The 18,464-nt window shown below is 41.0% G+C and overlaps 1 protein-coding gene across 1 annotated transcript; it reads left to right on the top strand.

The window, feature by feature from the left end:
• Window positions 1–2,620: 2,620 nt before the first annotated feature.
• On the top strand, window positions 2,621–17,995 carry IER3IP1 (immediate early response 3 interacting protein 1). The gene is made up of 3 exons (XM_055323818.1): window positions 2,621–2,811; window positions 15,658–15,759; window positions 16,830–17,995. Exons 1-3 carry the CDS (start codon window positions 2,721–2,723, stop codon window positions 16,883–16,885), a joined length of 249 nt encoding a protein of 82 aa, XP_055179793.1. The 5' UTR covers window positions 2,621–2,720; the 3' UTR covers window positions 16,886–17,995.
• The last annotated feature ends 469 nt before the right edge of the window (window positions 17,996–18,464 follow it).

Below are 18,464 nucleotides of genomic sequence, written 5' to 3' on the forward strand. Positions count from 1 at the left end.
TGCTATTATCAGCTTAGTCTACAAGCCTGGATTTTTGAAAAATAGTGGATCAGATAATGTGGTACTAGTACTCGTACACTGTCTTATATTTTAAGCTGCTTTTGCTAGATCTAGAGATTTGGGGGGGCTGAAGGAGCCTTAGAGATCATAATCACCTAATTTTATAGATGAAGTAACAGAGGCCCAGAGAGGTTAACCTGATTCTTTTGAAAATAAAAGAACTGAATCATGTGAGTCGTGACCCAGGGACGAGTGACACAAAGAGGTAACTGTGAGAGGCTTTACCCCACCTCTTCTGCATCTATCCCCATAATCTCCAGGCATCCTCCATGACTCCCTCTTCTCAGGAAATACACAATATTAGTAACAACTGTGATTCACTGCTCAATGAAAGCTCCCAGACAGGCCCCCTGGGTGTCCTTCCTACTCTCCCAGCCCAAGGTAGAAATCCTGGATTGGTCACTGTGCATTTACAGGAGGACCTTCTTTCTCTATCACCAGGGTCTAGAGTTTTGTGGGCCATGAAAAACTGAAGGATTTGTTGGTATCCTGTTGTTTTTTTTTTTATTTCCTTTACTTTATCTACTTCTGCCTCTCCCCACCTCATTTGCATTTAGGGCTGATTTTGGAGGTAGTGTTTATGACTGTGGGAAATAATGCATCTCTTCTTCCCTGTAGGTACTATCTGGCCTATTTAAGCTTAATTTCTTCTTGGGAGATTAACTAATTATTCTTTTCTTTGGGGGGCTGTGGGGGCTAGTGTCTCTTCCAGCAGCAGCAGCAGCAGCAGCATGCACATGAGCTTCCAAAGTCCTTCCTGGGACTAATGTGATGCCTTTCTATTTCCTATTTTAGGGGACCATGAGAAGTTCAGAATGTGATTAATTTGTATACTTGGCCTCAACAATATCTAAAATTCAGCATGATCAGACTCAGCTTCTTACTGCTGCTGTCAAAGACAAAGTTAGACAGCAGTTACAATGGTAAAGACAGATTTTCATCAGTAATGTACTATTGCACTAGGCAAGAGGGTCAAATGCAAACTGACCTCAATTTCAGTTTGTACAGAGGTCACTGAGCATTTTAAAGGGGGAAGAAAGGGAGGTGAACAGGGGCTCCACAGAGTCAGGGAAGTGAAAAATTGTAGAAGGGTGGTCAGTGTAAATGTTGACTGGCTGATTGTGAGGGTTAGCTCGCAACTATCAAAGTTAGGATTGTACCCACCCACAGACAATGGGAAACAGAGACCCTATTTTCCCAATGGGAACATTTTTTTTAAGATTTTATTTATTTGTTCATGAGACACACACACACACACACAGAGGCAGAGACACAGGCAGAGGGAAAAGCTGGGTACATGCAGGGAGCCCAATGTGGGATTTGATCCTAGGACTCCAGGATCACACTCTGGGCTGAAGGCGGCTCTAAACTGCTGAGCCACCGGGGCTGCCCCCAATGGTTACATTTTAAAGGAATGGCTTTCAGGTCAGAGATACATACTATAGGAGATGGCATATATATCTCAAAGGGACAGGGGAAGGATTCACAGTTGTTGACCCTTTTTAACAAATGATCTAAGAAAGGGTGGTCAGGGGCCTATTTTCAGGTTGGCTAGAACAAACAGTAAATTCTTTGGGCAACGTTGAGCTTTCACAGGCAGACACTGTGAGGGGGCCTTGGGTCATTCTAGGGATGTGGCCTTGAGCTGTTAGAAGCTATGTTACGTTTAAGTCATTTAACGCAGGGCTAAGAGAGTGGATGAAATCTTTTGTGTTGAGAACCTGTAGTTTTTATAGGCCGAGGTTAAGGTCTAGTACAGAAGAGGGCTTAGAGGATCCCGGCTAGTTTGATCAAAGAAAGAATGTTTCTCACTGAGTAATTTTAGCACACGTAATTTTATTTTAATTTAAAAAAAAAAAAACTTACTTGCCAAATCCTCTTTATCTGTAAAATAGGGATATGAACGTCCTATAGAGCTCCCAGAACATCTACTACAATGCTGTCTGATAAACGTACTGTGCAAGCCTCACGTGTCATTTGAGTCCTCATAGACACATTAAAAAAAAGTAGAAGTAAAAAAAAAAAAGTAGAAGTAAACAGTAAAAGTTATTATTATTATTTTTTTAGGATTTTATTTATTTACAAGAAAGAGAGAGAGAGCACAAGCAGGGGGAGTGGCAGAGAGAGAGGGAGAAGCAGTCCCCCCGCTGAGCAGGGAGCCAGACGCTGGATCCCAGGAGCCCGGAATCATGACCTGAGCCCAAGGCAGCCTCCTAACCCACTGAGCCACCCAGGCGCGCCTGGTAAAAGTCAATAATTCATTTTATTTACCCAATATATTCAAAATATCATTTCAACATGTAATCAACATTTAAAAATTAATGGGAGGTTTTACGTTGTTTTCGTCCTAAGTCTTTGAAATCGGCGTGTACAGTCTCACACTTTACAGCACCTCCACCAGCCACAGGCCCAGCGTCCCGCAGCCACGCGCGGCCGCCGGCTGCACGCGACGCACCGCGCGCACCGCCGCCGACCGCGGACCACACGCCCCCTGCTGACGTCAGCGAGGGGCGGGTCCCAGCCAGATGGGGCGGAGCTTGTGAGAGAGCGCGTTTGGGGCCTTCCGGGCTCCCGTAGGGGAGCGCCGGCCGTGGCGGCGCCACGTCCCCTGCGGCGGCGGGAGAAAGATCGGTTGGGCCTCGGGGCGGCTCCGGGCGGCCATGGCCTTTACGTTGTACTCGCTGCTGCAGGCGGCCCTGCTCTGCGTCAACGCCATCGCGGTGCTGCACGAGGAGCGCTTCCTCAAGAACAGTGAGTGGGGCCACGGGCCGGGCTGAGGGGGGCGGGGGGCGGCGGCGGCCAGTCAGGCCCAGTCAGGCCCAGTCAGGCCGCGGGGAGGGGACAGCCTGGGCTGCGACCGACGGGAGGCCCTTCCTTGGAGGGAGGAAGCCGAGCCACTTCCCGTGTCACCGAGCTTGATCGTTCCACGGACGCCCCGTGTGCGGGACGCCGGGAGTCGGGATGGGGAGGGGTGCGGGGCAGGGCCTGGGACGCCCCCCGCGGGACCTTAGCTTAGGGTAGCGATCTGACGCGCTCCTCCGTGACCGCCCGCGGCGGAGCGAACCCGGGCTCTGAGGCTCTGTGGCCCTGTTACGGACGGAGGGGCGTGGCTCGCTTTGGAGCTTGGGGTGATTAGAGGAATGAACTTGGTGAAGGCCGCAGGGTTCCCGGGTGTTGGAGGCTGGGGGGAAAGGGAAGGTGTTCGGGTTAGCAGGGCCTCCGGCCTCCCACGTTCCAAGGAAAGGTTGTTCACGGTTTAGTGGGTGTCTGCCGTGTGCCAGGCTAGAATCTGAGAGTGCCAAGGCGAGGAAGGCCCAGTTGTGCCCGCGGTGACCACACAGTCCGGCGACTGCCGTGCCCCCCCCCGCCCCCGGGGCAGACCACTTCTGGCCGCGTGAGGCGAAACTGAGACAGGGTGCACGTCACGCGGAGGTGTAGGTGTACCCAATAAAGTGTAGCGTCGTTTGTCTGTCAGCACGCCAGGGACGTCTGTGTGAGACACTGAAGCTCAACCCACCGGCAAGATTAACATCGATTCATTCATTTCTTCGGGTTTACTGGGCATAAATTATGTGCCGGGCCCATGTAGTTTGGAGTGGAGGTTTCCGCGGTCACCCTGCCCTTCTAATGGCAGTTAATATAAGTGAAAAATGAACAAGTGGCAATGACAAGTTCGCAGGATATTGTGAACGAAAAGGGCAGGGAGGGCAGCCCTGGGTGGCTCAGCGGTTTAGTGCTGCCTTTGGCCGAGGGCGTGATCCTGGAGACCCGGGATCGAGTACCCTGTCGGGCTCCCTGCATGGAGCCTGCTTCTCCCTCTGTCTGTGTCTCTGCCTCTCTCTCTCTCTCTCTCTCTCTCTCAGTGTCTCTCATGAATGGATAAATAAAATCTTAAAAAAGAAAAGGGCAGAGAAACACTGACCTGTGAATCTCTGAACACTTAACAGAGGAAGTGTGTCTAGCCAAAAACCTAGTGAGTAAACGTTAATTGGGTGAAGGGTTGGGAGGGTGAGGAGTAAGAGCTTATGTGAAAACTGGGGCAGGTGAAAACCAGGTCTGAAGCAGGACAGTGACATGACCAGAGTTGTGTTATAGGCAAGATCCTTACTGCAGTGTGGATTATGGATTAGAAGGGTAGAATAGTGGGCGTAGGAAGTACCATGCCAAACACGGCAAGTGGAAGTGGTGGGTATCCCAGTTGAGTGGGTCTGGTAATAATAATAATTAACACCTAACAGTGCATAGCAGAGTCTTCATCAAGTGCTTTACTTATATTGTGTAGCCCTCACAACAACCCTGTGAGATGGGTACTATTTTCATCCCCACTTTACGGATGGGAAACCTGAAGTACAAAATAAAGTCGGTAACTTTTTCCATGATCACACAGCTAGAAAGTGGCAGAGCTAGGATTTACCTTAGGCATTCTGACTCTTAGGAGTTCATCTCATCTCAACTATACTACACAGAACAGTAGAAGATATATGGGGGTTGAATTGTATCCCCCCCCCAAAAAAAGATACATTGAAGTCCTAACCTTTGGTACCTGTGTAGGTGACCTTATTTGGAAATAGGGTCTTTGCAGGTATAATCAAGTTGAGATAAGGTCACACTGGTTAGGATCGCCCTAGATCCAATGAGGTGTCCATATAAGGAGAGAGAGATATAGAAACACGGGGCAAGAAGGCCAGATGACAACAGAGGCAGAGATTGGAGTGTTGCAGCCAGAAGGCAAAGAATGCCAAGGATTGCCAGTAACTACCAGAAGCAACGAGAGGCGTGGATGATGATCCTCAGACCCCTAAAAGGAACTAAACCTGATAACACCTTGATTTTGAACTTGTGGTCTCCAGAACTGGGAGAAAATACATTTCTGTTAAGCCGTTCAGTTTGTGGCATTTTGTTATGGTATTCCTAGGAGACTAATACACATCAGAAGATATTTTAAAGATAGAAAAGGCAGAATGTACTGTTTGGGCTTTGGGATTGTGGGAGAGAGAAAAAAGTCAAAAGATCTCTAGGTTTTCTGGCTTGGCAACCAAGTGGATTATAGTACCTTTACCAAGTTAGAGAATCCTGGAGGAAAAATGAGGGCAACGGTGGTGGGTAAGAAGGTGAAATGATAATAAAATAAGTTTTGGACATAGTGAATTTGAGATTTCTGTGAGATATGCAAGTGAAGATGTGGAATAGTCAGTTGGAGTTAAGTCCATAGAACAGAAGCAAGAGCCACGGTGGAGATTGAATTTGAGTTTGTCAACCACAGATGATAAATGAAGCTGTGTAAAGAGATGAAATTGCTCAGGGAAAGAATACAATACAAAGAGAAATGGTGACCAGGACAGTCCCAGAATCTCTTCTAATATTTAATGTTTAGATAGAGATGAAAGAACTGACAGGAGAAATTGATGGGTAAAACGAGAAATGGGAAAATAGAGACAGTGGAGTTTCACGGAAGTCAAGGAGTGTTTGAAGGAGACATAGTACAACAGGGGAATGTTCTGAGAAATAAAAAAAGGACAGGGATCCCTGGGTGGCGCAGCGGTTTGGCGCCTGCCTTTGGCCCAGGGCGCGATCCTGGAGACCCCGGATCGAATCCCACGTCGGGCTCCCGATGCATGGAGCCTGCTTCTCCCTCTGCCTGTGTCTCTGCCTCTCTCTCTCTCTCTCTCTCTCTCTCTCTCTCTCTGTGTGTGTGACTATCATAAATAAATAAAAAAAAAATTAAAAAAAAAAAAGAAAAGGACAGAAAAATGCCCTAAGGATTTAGGTAATAGAAGTCATTGGTGACTTTACACAAGCAGTTAAAACTGTGAATAAAATCGAAACTGGAATGTGTTGGGAAGTGAGTGGAAAGTGACAACAGGGAGATCACTGTAACCAACACAGTAATAAGGAACAAGTTTGAACTACTGCAAGAATTACTGAAAGGTGACAGAGACACAAAGTGAGCTGTTGGAAAAAAAAATGGCACCGACAGACTTGCTTGACACAGGATTTCCACAAACCTTCAGTACGTGGAAAACACGCTATCTGGGAAGTGCAATAAAACAAGGTGTGCCTGTATAACACTGTATAAGTTTCAAGTGTACGGTGATCATTCTGTACAGGTATCTACTGTAAAATGCTTACCACAGTTAGTGGTGGTGAGAACACTTAAAATTTACTCTCAATGCAACTTTTCAGCGTATAGTACAGTACGGTTAACTATGGTTAACAGTAGTCACCATGCTGTACATTAGATCCCTGGAACTTACTTGCAACTGAAAAGTTAACCAGGAGTTTCCCATTTCCGTCACCACTCAACCCTTGGCAACCACCAATCTAGTCTCTATTTCTGTGAGTTTGATGTTTTTAGATTCTACATATAAGTGAGATAAAATATTTGGATTATTTCACCTACTATACCCTTAAGATTTACTCATGTTACAAATGGCAGGTTTCCCTTCTTTTTTATGGCTGAATAATATCCCATTTTATATATACACCACTTTTTTTTTCATTCGTCTGTGCATATGTATATTGTTTTCATACCTTCGCTATTGTGAATAATGCTGAAATGAACATGGGAGTGCAAATATCTCTTCAAGACAGCGATTTCATCTCTTGGAGAAATACTCAGAAGTGGGATTGCTGGATCATATAGCAGTGCTATTTTTAAATTTTTAAAAAAGATTTGTTAGAGAGAGAGAGTGGGGGCAGAGGGAGGGAGACTCTCAGGCAGACTCCCTGCTGAGCATGGGGCTCAATCTCATGACAATTACAACCTGGGCCAAAACCAAGAGTTGGATGCTTAACCCACTGAGCCACCGAGGCATCCCAGTAGTTCTATATTTTTAATTTTTTGAGGAATCTCCATACTCTTCTTCAGTGTGGCTGTACCCATTTACATTTCTGTTAACTATGCACAAGGGTTCCCTTTTCCACATACTTTTATTCATTATTTCAGCTTTATGTATAGTTTGAAATCCGAGGGCATGATGCCTCCAGCTTTCCTCTTTCTCAAGATTGCTTTGGTTATTTGAAATCTATTGTAGTAACACAGCTGATGTCACTTCTGTTTAGTGTTGTACTGGATATTCTAGCCAGGGCAATTAGATGAATAAAAAAGAAATAAGAGACATCCAGATAGTGAGGTAGAAAAAGTAAAAATATCTCTTGTTTGCAGATGATATAATCCTGTGTATATATGGGGGGGGGTCACTAAAAAACTTCGAACAAATAAATGAGTTAAGTTTGCAGTTCCTGATGAGATCAGGAACAAAAATTAGTTGTTTTTCAATACATCAACAATGAACAATTTAAGATGAAATTAAAAAACAATTTCATTTACAATATAAATAGTAAAATACTTAGGGATAAATTTAACTGAAGTACAAGTCTCATACTATGAAAACTATAGGGCATTGTTGAATGGAATTAAAGAATAAAGATATTCTTAAAGTTAATTAAAATAAAGACATCCGTGTTCAGGGATCAGAAGACTTGATATCATTAGGATGACAATACTTAATATTATTGATTTACAGATTTAATGCAGTGTCTATCACAATCCCAGTTGACTTTTTGCAGAAACTGGTAAGTTGCTTATAGAAGAAATGGACCCAGAATTGCCTAAACGATCTTGAAAGAGAATACAATGCCCAGACCTTGCTTCAGAACGGCATTTAAATTTTCCAGAAGTGAAGTTCAGCAGGTTCTTCTCCAGATTTCTGCAGGTGACTTAGCTTTCTGCCCCTAAATTAAAATCAACCACTACAAACTGTTCAAATGGCCCAGAAATGTTAATACTTCGCCCCCTAGAACTTTATCTTCATTGCCTCTTCTCTGCAGAAGTAGCACAGATATTTTCTCTGAACATGTGTTTTGAATATGGTCTCAGAGCTAAGGCATAAATGCCACATTGGCTTGTCTAAGTGGATAAGCTGTTGTTTTAAAATATCTCACAGTGCCCGGCTGGCTCAATCTGTAGAGCGTGCCGCTCTTGATTTCAGGATTAGAAGTTCAAGTCCCACATTGGGTGTGGTGCTGACTTAAAAAAAAAAAAAAAAAAAAAACACCTCCCTTTATTCAAGGGCAGCTGGCTGACTCAGAGGACCATGTGACTCTTGATCTTGGGGTTGTGAGTTCGAGGCCCATGTTGGGTATAGCAATTACTACCTAAAAAGTGAAATATCTGAATATGTTTTTAAATAGATTTTAAAATATTTTAAGTGTTTGTTAAATATTATTCACGTAGGCTCTTAACTCTTGCCTAGATTTTTATAGTAACCGTCTCACTGGTCACCCTCCCTCCAGTTTTGTTTCTCTCTGTTCTACCTTCCAAGTAAGGTGAACATGTTCCTCAAGGGTTTGAAGTTCTTGAGTTCTTTTCTTTAGTACCCATAGCCTCCAATATAAAAGTCACACTCCCTTATGTGACTTACAAGCTCACCATAACGTGTCCCTTCTTCTCTGTCCTTCCCTTTCTTTTTCCCTTCCCCAGTATTTAACCTGTGTGCATTCTTTCCGTGGGGCTCTCCTTCACTGCTGAGCCTTTATACATACATACATTGTCTGCATTTGGCAACATTGACTTACCTCGGGCTGTTCTTTTAAAGCCTACATCCGCCATTTGCCTCTCCCAGAAACCATCACTGACCTGTTCCATGGGTTGTAGCACCACTGCAGTTTCCTTTCAGGTCTTCTCCAGTGGACTGATGACAAAGTATCATAGACTGGGTAGCTTGAACAACAGAAATTTGTTTTCTCACAGTTCTAGATAGAGATTGGAAGTCTAAGATCCAGGTTGAGTTCTGGTGAGGGCTATCTTCCTGGCTTGTAGATGGCCGTCTTCTCACTGTGTCCCCATATGGCTAGGTGAGGGAGACAGGAAGGAATCAAGATCTCTCTCTTCCTCTTTTTTGTAAGACTGCAGTCCTATCAGATTAAGATACTACCCTTACAATGCATTTAACTGTAATTACCTCCTTAAGACCCCATTTCCACATGGGCTTCAACATAGGAATTTAGGGGGAACACAATTCAATCCATAGCCAATAGTGAAATTATTACAAGGTATTACTGATTCAGGGTTAAAAAACTGCTCCAGAGCCAGTCAACGTTAGAGTTTAGAGTAGTGAGGGCTGTATGAGCTGAAGTAATGGAAGGAGAATTCCTAAAGGAAGTAGATGTTAAGCAGTTAACCAGGTGTGCACAAATACAGAGAAATGAGCAAGGCATCTTACAAGCCTTGTGTGATAGTCATGGTATGAGCATGGCAGTTTATAAAACATTGAGAAAACCATGCAGACATGTAGGTTTCTCTGTAAATACATACTCCTAAAAAGCATTTATTGCATTTCGTCCCAGATTAAGTAGAAATTACTATGTTGAACTGGGAATTAATTACATTGATCCAAGAGAGATTAGTCCAAGTATAACAGATCATTTACTTCAATATTTATCTTTTTGATCAAGGTAATTTTTTTAAAACTTAGATTAGCAGAGTTCTTTATTCTGGAGTTTTGGGGCACTTTTGCACCTGTGATAGCATTTGATTCACATGCGAACTTGGTGACACTGACAGAATGAAGCACATGCATCTCTTTTGCATGCATGGAAGCTAATCTTAGACTGAGATTTGCCCAGGGTCAGCCAGCCTTCAAAACTGTATTAATATGTTTAATACTAACACTAACTGCACTAATACTTTCCTTTCGCATGTATCTGACTGAGGGTTATTGGCTGAATCTGGATGGATTGCCATTTTGTGTATGACTTTTTGAAGTCTGAGCAACAGAAGAACATTTTTGGTGTTTGCAATAAGTAATTTTTTAATATTTAACTCGATTCCTGAAATTATGGCAGCAACCAGTTCTGGCTGGTCTTATCTTTTTTTTTTTTTCTAGGCCCTCTAGCTGTGGAAGTGTCAAGGGAGCTACAGAATTAAGTCTTTTTCCTTTAAAAAAAAAAAAAAAAAGCAAAAGCAAAGCTCTTTAAAGCTTTGGCCAGTTTCCTTAGGAAAACAACTGAGACTCCCTAAGTAGCAGTTGGAGGGAGAACTATTTGTTATAGTAAAAGATAATCCATGGCATCTGGTCCTTACTTGTCACCTTTGTGTTTGCCCATGGAATATCTAGACAAATTATTTACTCTCTCTACCTAAAATTTAGTTTTCTTTTCATTCTGGTGACATGAGAATAGAGACTAGGCTAAAAATAATTAATAACCTACTATTTTTTAAAAATTACTTCAGTGCTGATGCTTAAAATGTGGCACTCCCAAAATTGTAGAGTTTTATCCTGTTGTGTTGAACAGTTTATTCAGTGTTGGAAAATACTTTTTTTCAGGCAGTCTCTCCTCTTATAGTGTAAAAACATATATTCAGACATCTTTGAAACAGATCTAAAAGAAAAAAGATTGTTGGGAATTATGCTAACAAAAATTGAGTACATGATCCATAATATACTGAAAACAAGTCCTTTTTACCATCTAAAAGATTGTGGCTGTGAGTGTAGAGGACTGATAATTTTAGCAATGATAAATTCAAGAAAAGCAAGTAAAGGAAAAAAACCAACAATACCATTTAAAGCTGGTTTTAAAACATAATTCTAATATCCAGAGTGACTCATGGGTGAAGCCTTTCCATTTGTAGACCCTGTCCCTGCCCTCAGGGTATTCATGCCCTGGAGAGGAAGGCCTAATTACAGAGGGGTTTCCCCAGTGGGTGGGTATCATTTCAGGGTTTCTTTTTAAATTTCATATTTCTTTTTATCAAAGCAGTGTAAATGTGTATGTCTGGTTGTTAAAGTAAAAAAGTTCTTGTGTTTATGAAGATAGAAGCCTCCTGCCCCGTCTCTCGTCAATCTGAGCCCTGTTTCTCAAAAGCAGTTATTTTCAACTCTTCCAAGTTTTGAGCCACTGATATACTGCTGTGGAAGTGTTTAGTATCATTATACCATCAGCAGCACATTTGTGCTCATGAGAGCATAAGTACACACACTTTCCCCTCCCCCATCTCCAACCAATTGTTGACAATATTGGTATTCCATATTTATATTACTGTCACTGAATATTGCTCACTGCTGAACAATAAAAAACGATGTCATTTTTCTGGTTGATTTGTGGTTTGGATATAGAATTCTAGAGTTTGAAGAACTGTTCCACCTAATTTTCTCATTTCTAGTACTGACATAAAGAACTCTGATGCCATTCTGTTCCCTGATTCTTTGTAGAACCTGACTTGTCTCTCTGAAAGCCTTTAGGGTGTTCTATCTTCAGAGGGCTGAGATTTTATAAAAATGTAGCAACATGTAGGCTTTTTTTGTTGGTTTTTGTTTTTTCTAATTCATTGGGTTGTTCTCTGATTGGATCCTTTTGTTTAACAGCTCATGTCCTTCAGTTCTGCACTATTACCTCTTAATATTTCTTTGGTATTTCTTCCTATTTTTTCTTCTCTCTGGAACTCCACTTATTTTGACAGATTGATATTCTTTCTTTTTCCCTTAGCCTTGTCTGATAGGTTTCCTCAACTTAATCTGTCAGCCTCTTGAACTTCTTATGATAATGTAGCAAGAATAAGAGCTCTGTCTTAATTCCTTAATGTTCCTTTTTTATGGTATACTGTTCTTGTTTCATAAATACAGTAGCTTTTACTCTCTGTGGATGTTCATTTTTAAAAATGTTTTCTTCCAAGGTTCCTGGCTGGCTCGGTCAGTAGAGCATGAGACTCCTGATCTTGAGGTCATGAATTTGAGCACCTTTTTGGCATAGAGATTATTTTAAAAAATAAAGAATAAACCAGTCACTTAAAAAAACAGTAAAAATACTTTCTTCTACTTCTTGCATTGTCTCTTCCTCAAGTCTCCTTTTTCTGTTTTTGCTCTGTCTTTCCATGTTACAGATTGTTTCTTCTTGACAGTTCATTTTTAGGTGTAGAGCACAGAGAGGCTCACTGGAAGCTGTGTGTGTGTGGTTGGGACTTGTTTACTGGAGGGCCTCACTGGTGCTTGAAGAAGTTGTCTTGTTGAGACCCACTCCCCCAGCCACCCATGACAATATCTGAAGTTTTTTTTCCTGGGCAGCTGGCCAATTTCCAAGTAATTTTTTGACTTCCTGCCTGCAGGATGTGTTACATGACCAGATTTAGAGATGAGCAGAGGAGATGGGCAAGAGTCTGACACTGGTGTGCAGACCTTCATTCCCAGTACTCACAGCTGATGTCCCCAGGCCCAGAGCTTCTGTGGTTCTCTGCTGAGAGTAAACCTGTTGTCTTTGATGACAACAAAGTCATCACACTCACATCAAGAGTGTGCTTCTCACACGCTCTTGGGAAGGAGATTGGAGGGTGGGGGGTGGAGCTAACTGCTCTTAATGTAGACTGTCAGTGAGTCCTTCTGTTTTTTTGTCCCCGTTGCCCAGACTGGTACTCTGAGGTTTCTCTCACTTTCCCAGGGTTCTCATTCTTAGCACAAGTTACCTGAGTGTTTTATCATGTGCTCCCTGCAGAGTTTAGGTTTCTGCTTTCTCCACTAAGTCAGTTACTCTTCATTTATTTTTTATTGTCCAAATTTTGATTGATTTCACAGGCCTGAAGTCTTCTCTTTTATTAACCTATATCCTTTATTGTCATTTTTAGCAGGGTTTCAGGAGAAAGCTAAAATAAAAATGAGTATCCATTGGTGAGGTTCAAAGTTCAGGACATGCTACCCCAAAATATGACACCTTGGCATTATTAAGTATCTTCAGCTGAAGGAGTTTGAGAAAATTGCAGAAGCAGGACAGTCACTCTTACCATCTGCTCCCCATTCTCCTTGCCCTCTTTGCTCAAAGCCGGCACTTAGTCTCCCATGTGAAGGATACCCTCCCTGTACCTGGAGGAAGGGAGACATCTGTATCACCAGAGAGGAAGGCTGTAGAAACAAACGTTGTTACTTTTCCATCATTTATTACCACCACTCCCAGTTCAAACTCCTTTATCTTATCAGTTCCTCACAAATGTCTCAAAAGCTTTCTGCTCTAGTCACTTCTTTGGGTCTTCATTCTCTTCTGAAGGTTCCCATGTACATGTAAAAAGTTAGTAGAATTTGTATGCTTTTCCTCTTTATCTGCTTTAAGATTTTGAGAGAGAAAGGCAGAAGGAGAGAGACACAGGGCTCAGGCCCACGACCCTGAGATCATGACCTGAGCTGAAACCAAGAGTCACCAATTGAGCCACCCAGGTGCCCCTTATCATTGTCATTTTTAGGCCTAGTCAGGGACCTTAGGAGGGTCAGGGTTAACTTTCCTCTCCAATCCCATCATGTTGAATCAGAGCCATACTGCTCTTTTATTGTACAGAGCTGTTAAAGAGGTTTCTGCAGGTTATCCCAGCCATATTGCTTCTCCATAGAAATCTTCCTGTAGCAGTTATGCAGGCTGGAAGGTTGGAAACTGACACAGCTGATGGTAGGTGGTCATTTTATGTGTCCTTTATGTCTAGAGATGGATATGAAATAGTTTTTTTACTGTGCTGTAAGTGGGTGAAGGCTGGTGCTACAATTGAACTTAGATTACAAAAAGAGGACTGCCATTTAGTGGACAATACTGATGGAGCTACTTGAACACTGAGACAGTTACTTGGAGGAAGGACATCATGGTAAAGCTAATAATAGAGTAAAAGCAAATGTTGAAGTGGAATAAGTATATTTGCTTGCTGGAGAGAGTAGATCCTGAGTAGGAGGGTGATGCTCAGGCAGGTATTTTTTCTAAAATTACTTTTAGCTTGAATAGATGTGTACATTTAATATTGGAGGATCTCTTTCCCCTTTTTCCTAAAGCTACAGTGGAATGGTCTACGGTTTCATGTTATAACTTCCTGTGTCATAAAAATTAAGAAATAGAGTTCTTTGGAACTGTGATCCTAGAATATACCTTATTTCACCTTATCCAGATTAACTCGGGCTTTTATCATTCACTTCAATTCCATAAACATTTACTAAGTACTTGCTGGGGGTAGGGGTGCAGGAAAGGGGGAAGGTGAAGAAAGACTCAATTTAGTCCCCATCTCTCAGGATTTTATAGTCTAATGAGAGACACTTGGAAAGAGCTAACCAAGAAAGAGAACAAAATCACCACAGTCAGGAGGCTGTTTGGGGAGCAGAGAGAAGGAAGGTTTATTATGACATGAGAAGGAACGAGGAAAGGCCCTGACACAGAAGTCTGACCGAGATTCAGAAGCTGCCTTTCACATGTCCGGCAGATAGTGGGCATCGAGTGTGAAGAGGAATACTTGGAAGGTGTAGTAGTGGGATATAGGGCCAGGTCAGTTTCAGGAGTTCGAACTATATTTGGTAGGCAGTGGGAATCATCACGTGATTGCAAGGTGGGAAGACCTGACCCTGTAAGGGAGGAAACTCAAGGGGTTGAGACAGCTGGATTACAGAGGCATCTGTTGAAAAGAGTTCGGCAAGAGATCATAGAGGCTAATTGTAGCCACTGTAATGGTGGCTGTAGTGTGCAAACGCAAAACAGCGACACCCCTGTGGACTGGGTTAGTTGTCAGCACAACTCGAGCTAGGCCTTGAAGGGAGAGTGTGAGTCAGAACACATCAGCTGTCTTATGACTTGAACTTTAAATTAGTTTTATCCCACAACATTCTCAGGGTTGATGGGACCAAAAAAGCAAGCAACCATTTTTTTAAGTTTTATGTCAACCAAATAAAAGTTGATTAAATGAAGTGCAGTCTTGTTTCCTGAGACTTGATTCTTCCATGTATAAAATAAAGACCATCTTCAAGTTTAAGGGCCAGCATGTCAGGAACTAAGCCCTATAGTCATAGGAGATACAAAGTAATGTAATGTAAGGTATGAAAAAATGGCCCTGAAATGCAGACATGAGAAAGATAAGTTGCAGACATAAGGGCTTGTATAGGTCTTAAGAAGAATATATGGCAATAAAGAAAGAACTAGCAGATAGAGGGAAAGAAATAATGATTTATAATATCAGGAAAGTGATACAGAAGAAGATAAAAGACTATTTTATGGAGAATAAGTGGAGTAGTGGGCTAAATTCCACAGCTAGAATTGAGAAATGAAGAGAGTGATGAAGGGGGGAAAAGATGTCCCCCTGCCAGCAGGATAGAGCATACTCTGAAAGCCTAAGCAAGCCGTGGCCATTAAAATTTCCTCAAGTAATGTAGACAGTGCATCTCAACATTTTTATAGTGATAATTGTGTTGGATTTTATAAATTGTGAATTGAGTTAATCAATTATTGAGTTTGACAGTATACTTTGGTTTCCAGTTCCAACCTGAAAAATGTTTTGTTTGAAAAAAGAGGAAAAAAAGTCAGGATGTCACAACAGTCATCTTCACTGAATTAAATGCCATGGAATAATTTAGACTGTAATCTATTTTATAAAATCAACGTGAAAATGAAATAAGATTGTTGGTGCTATCAAAAGTAAAAAATATACTATACAATATTTAATCAGTATTGTAATTTTTAAGTCAGCTAACTTTATATTTTATGTCTTTAACAAAGACTCAAGCTAATCTTGATTCAATGATGACTAATGAGGGAGCAAGGCAAGTGCATAATAAATTTTAACACAGCTAATCATTTTTTCATATTATGCAGTTGGCTGGGGAGCAGACCAGGGAATTGGTGGATTCGGAGAGGAGCCAGGAATTAAATCTCAGCTAATGAACCTTATTCGATCTGTAAGAACTGTGATGAGAGGTAAGAAGAAAAACTAGTGAAACACTTTTTAAGTTTTAATTTTGTGGTTTTGATTTAAGTAGCAAAGCTTCTGAGAGTAAATACTATCACACACCGTTTTTGCAGTGAAGTTTTTTTTCTCTTTATCCTGGCTTTACTGTTTAGTAGTTACTAGTTTCTTTCTTAGTTTACCTCTTCTGTCTAAACCATTTGATGAAAATGGAATGCTCAATGGTATAATCTGTTCCTGTGTTACCTCTCAGACCTGAAAGCAGTGTTCTCACCTTTTGGAAATTCTGTTGCTTCAATAGTAAAGTCATCTAGAGTCCTAGAAGGCTTTAAGAGAAAAATAAAGATCCCATATCTGCCAGTCTATTGGAAATTATTTTAGAGCAACTGGCAAAAGGATTCAGAAGTTTTTATTTAAAATCATTAAAATTAGGGTCTCTGTCTTCCTCTTTCTTTGTTAGCTGTTTTGATCACAACTTTGGGTAGAATGATAAATAAGTTCATTCTTAATTTAGTGGTGAAACTGTGGAATCTTTTTTTTTTTTTTAAGATTTTATTTATTCATGAGAGACACACAGAGAGCGAGAAAGAGAGAGAGAGGCAGAGACACAGACAGAAAGAGAAGCAGGCTCTATGCAGGGAGCCCAATGTGGGACTCGATCCCAGGACTCCAGGATCACGCCCCTGGGCCAAAGGCAGGCACTAAACCACTAAGCCATCCAGGGATCCCTGTGGAATCTTTACTCTTTATTTGTAATGTCAAAAGTCACAGCCATGTGGATCTACTTCTGCCTGGGCCTGGTGTGTTTCTGTGTTCCAACCCTGCACCAGCACCATTCACAGATATTTCATATTGAGCTACTTGTACCAGTGTGACCCTTACCCTGATCACACAAGCCTTCTTTAAAATAAGTTTTGGGTTTTATGATCCATTGCATGTTCTCTTGTCAGAACTATTTGCAACATGATTATGAATGACATATTGTTCGATATTTTCATCCTTCCTGGATGCTGGTAACTATTACTTAAGGGTTTTTTCTGCTATTTTCTTCACAGTAACAAACTTTCTTTTTTCTTTGCAGTGCCATTGATAATAATAAACTCAATTGCCATTGTATTACTTTTATTATTTGGGTGAAGAATGGTGGGTGAAATGAAGACTCAGAAAAGAGATGCCAGCAGAAGTTATTACGTCAGTCATTATTGGAATATACGTCTTAGCTGGTCGTCCTCACACTTGACAAAAATGTAAACTTGACAATAAAACCAGAGTCCCTATTTATCTGATTTTTAAAAAAATGTTGCACTTATAGTTTCATTACAAAAAGATGAGATCATCAGAGGCAGTAACTATCCAGGATTGGAATACATTTGACAGTTGTTAATAAAAGTTCATGCTGTCGTAAAGATTGTTAGAAGGGTACAGGACTGTCACTTGTTTATAGAGATTTTTCTCTCTCACTTCTCAGGGATAATTTTTTTTTCAAAGTTTTGAAGTTCCTTGTGACTTAACTATGATGTGAGAATGATTATCTTCCTAGATAAAATGTAAAGGATTTTTTAAAAGTAATTACATATAAAATGATAAATTGATAATTTGGATAATTTAACTTTCAACTCTTTGTCTATATATCATTTCGGCTATGACATTCAAATTTATAGCAACTATTGAACAGTACTCTCTGACTTCAGGGAGAATTCTAATTTTATAAGTTAGTCATACAATGATTATGTTTTTAAGTTCTTTTTCATGCATATATTATTTTATTAATTGGCCTGAACGGTAAGACCAGACCACTATCTACATATTTCCATTGGTAGAAAAATCTAAGTAGAAAGTTTATGCCCTTTTTACAATAATGACTTCTTTTTCAAAATCAGCCTAAATATTAGCCTGCAAAGCAATCCTGTTAATCACAATCACAAACTATACTATTTAAGAAAACTATTGTGAAGCGTTTACCTCTCCCCCAAATTATCACGTTTCCATTTTTTGGAGTAGCATGTTAAGGGGTATAAGTTTTAATTCTTCATTCTGTCAATAGAGATTCATGCTACGTAATAAGCTTTCTGTTTTTATATTCTTAAACCATTCCATATTTGCTCATCCCATAATATAGTTTTATGCAGGAAGATTAAGATTATGTAAATGGGCTTTCTGGAAATTATCAGTTATAATAGTTTAAAGGGATAGAGTGGCATCTTTGTTTATAGAACATTTGTAAATAAAGTTAAATTTCTAAGTCAAGCACTTGTTTTTGTGCCTTGCCTATCAGTGTTAACTGAATTAATCTTAATTCATGTGTGCCACACTGGTTATATATTTTCTTTGCTGTAAAACCACTGAGTATAGATTTGATGAAAGTAAATGTTATAGTCGATGAATTAATGGAATTTGCTGATGACTGTCAAGGAGACTCATGAGCAACTTTTTATTCCATGACTTAGGTTACTTCTAAAACTTTGGGGTAGGTACTGAACGCTGGTTGGCCATGCCTGAATTCAAGATAGATGATCTTTGGGCCGCAGGCTTGCAGCTGAACCAAACAGTTGTACTAGGGATTCTTAGTTGATTATCTGGCTTATGTGAATAAGTAACATATCTGGCACTTAGAAGCAGTGTTCTTTTGGCCTCACAAAGATCCAATGCTTGAGGCCAAGTTTAAGTCACTCAACAGATTCAACAGATACAGTTAACTGAGAGCATTCCCATTTCT

Source organism: Nyctereutes procyonoides, unplaced genomic scaffold, assembly GCF_905146905.1.
Source record: "Nyctereutes procyonoides isolate TBG_1078 unplaced genomic scaffold, NYPRO_anot_genome, whole genome shotgun sequence".
NCBI lineage: Eukaryota > Metazoa > Chordata > Mammalia > Carnivora > Canidae > Nyctereutes > Nyctereutes procyonoides.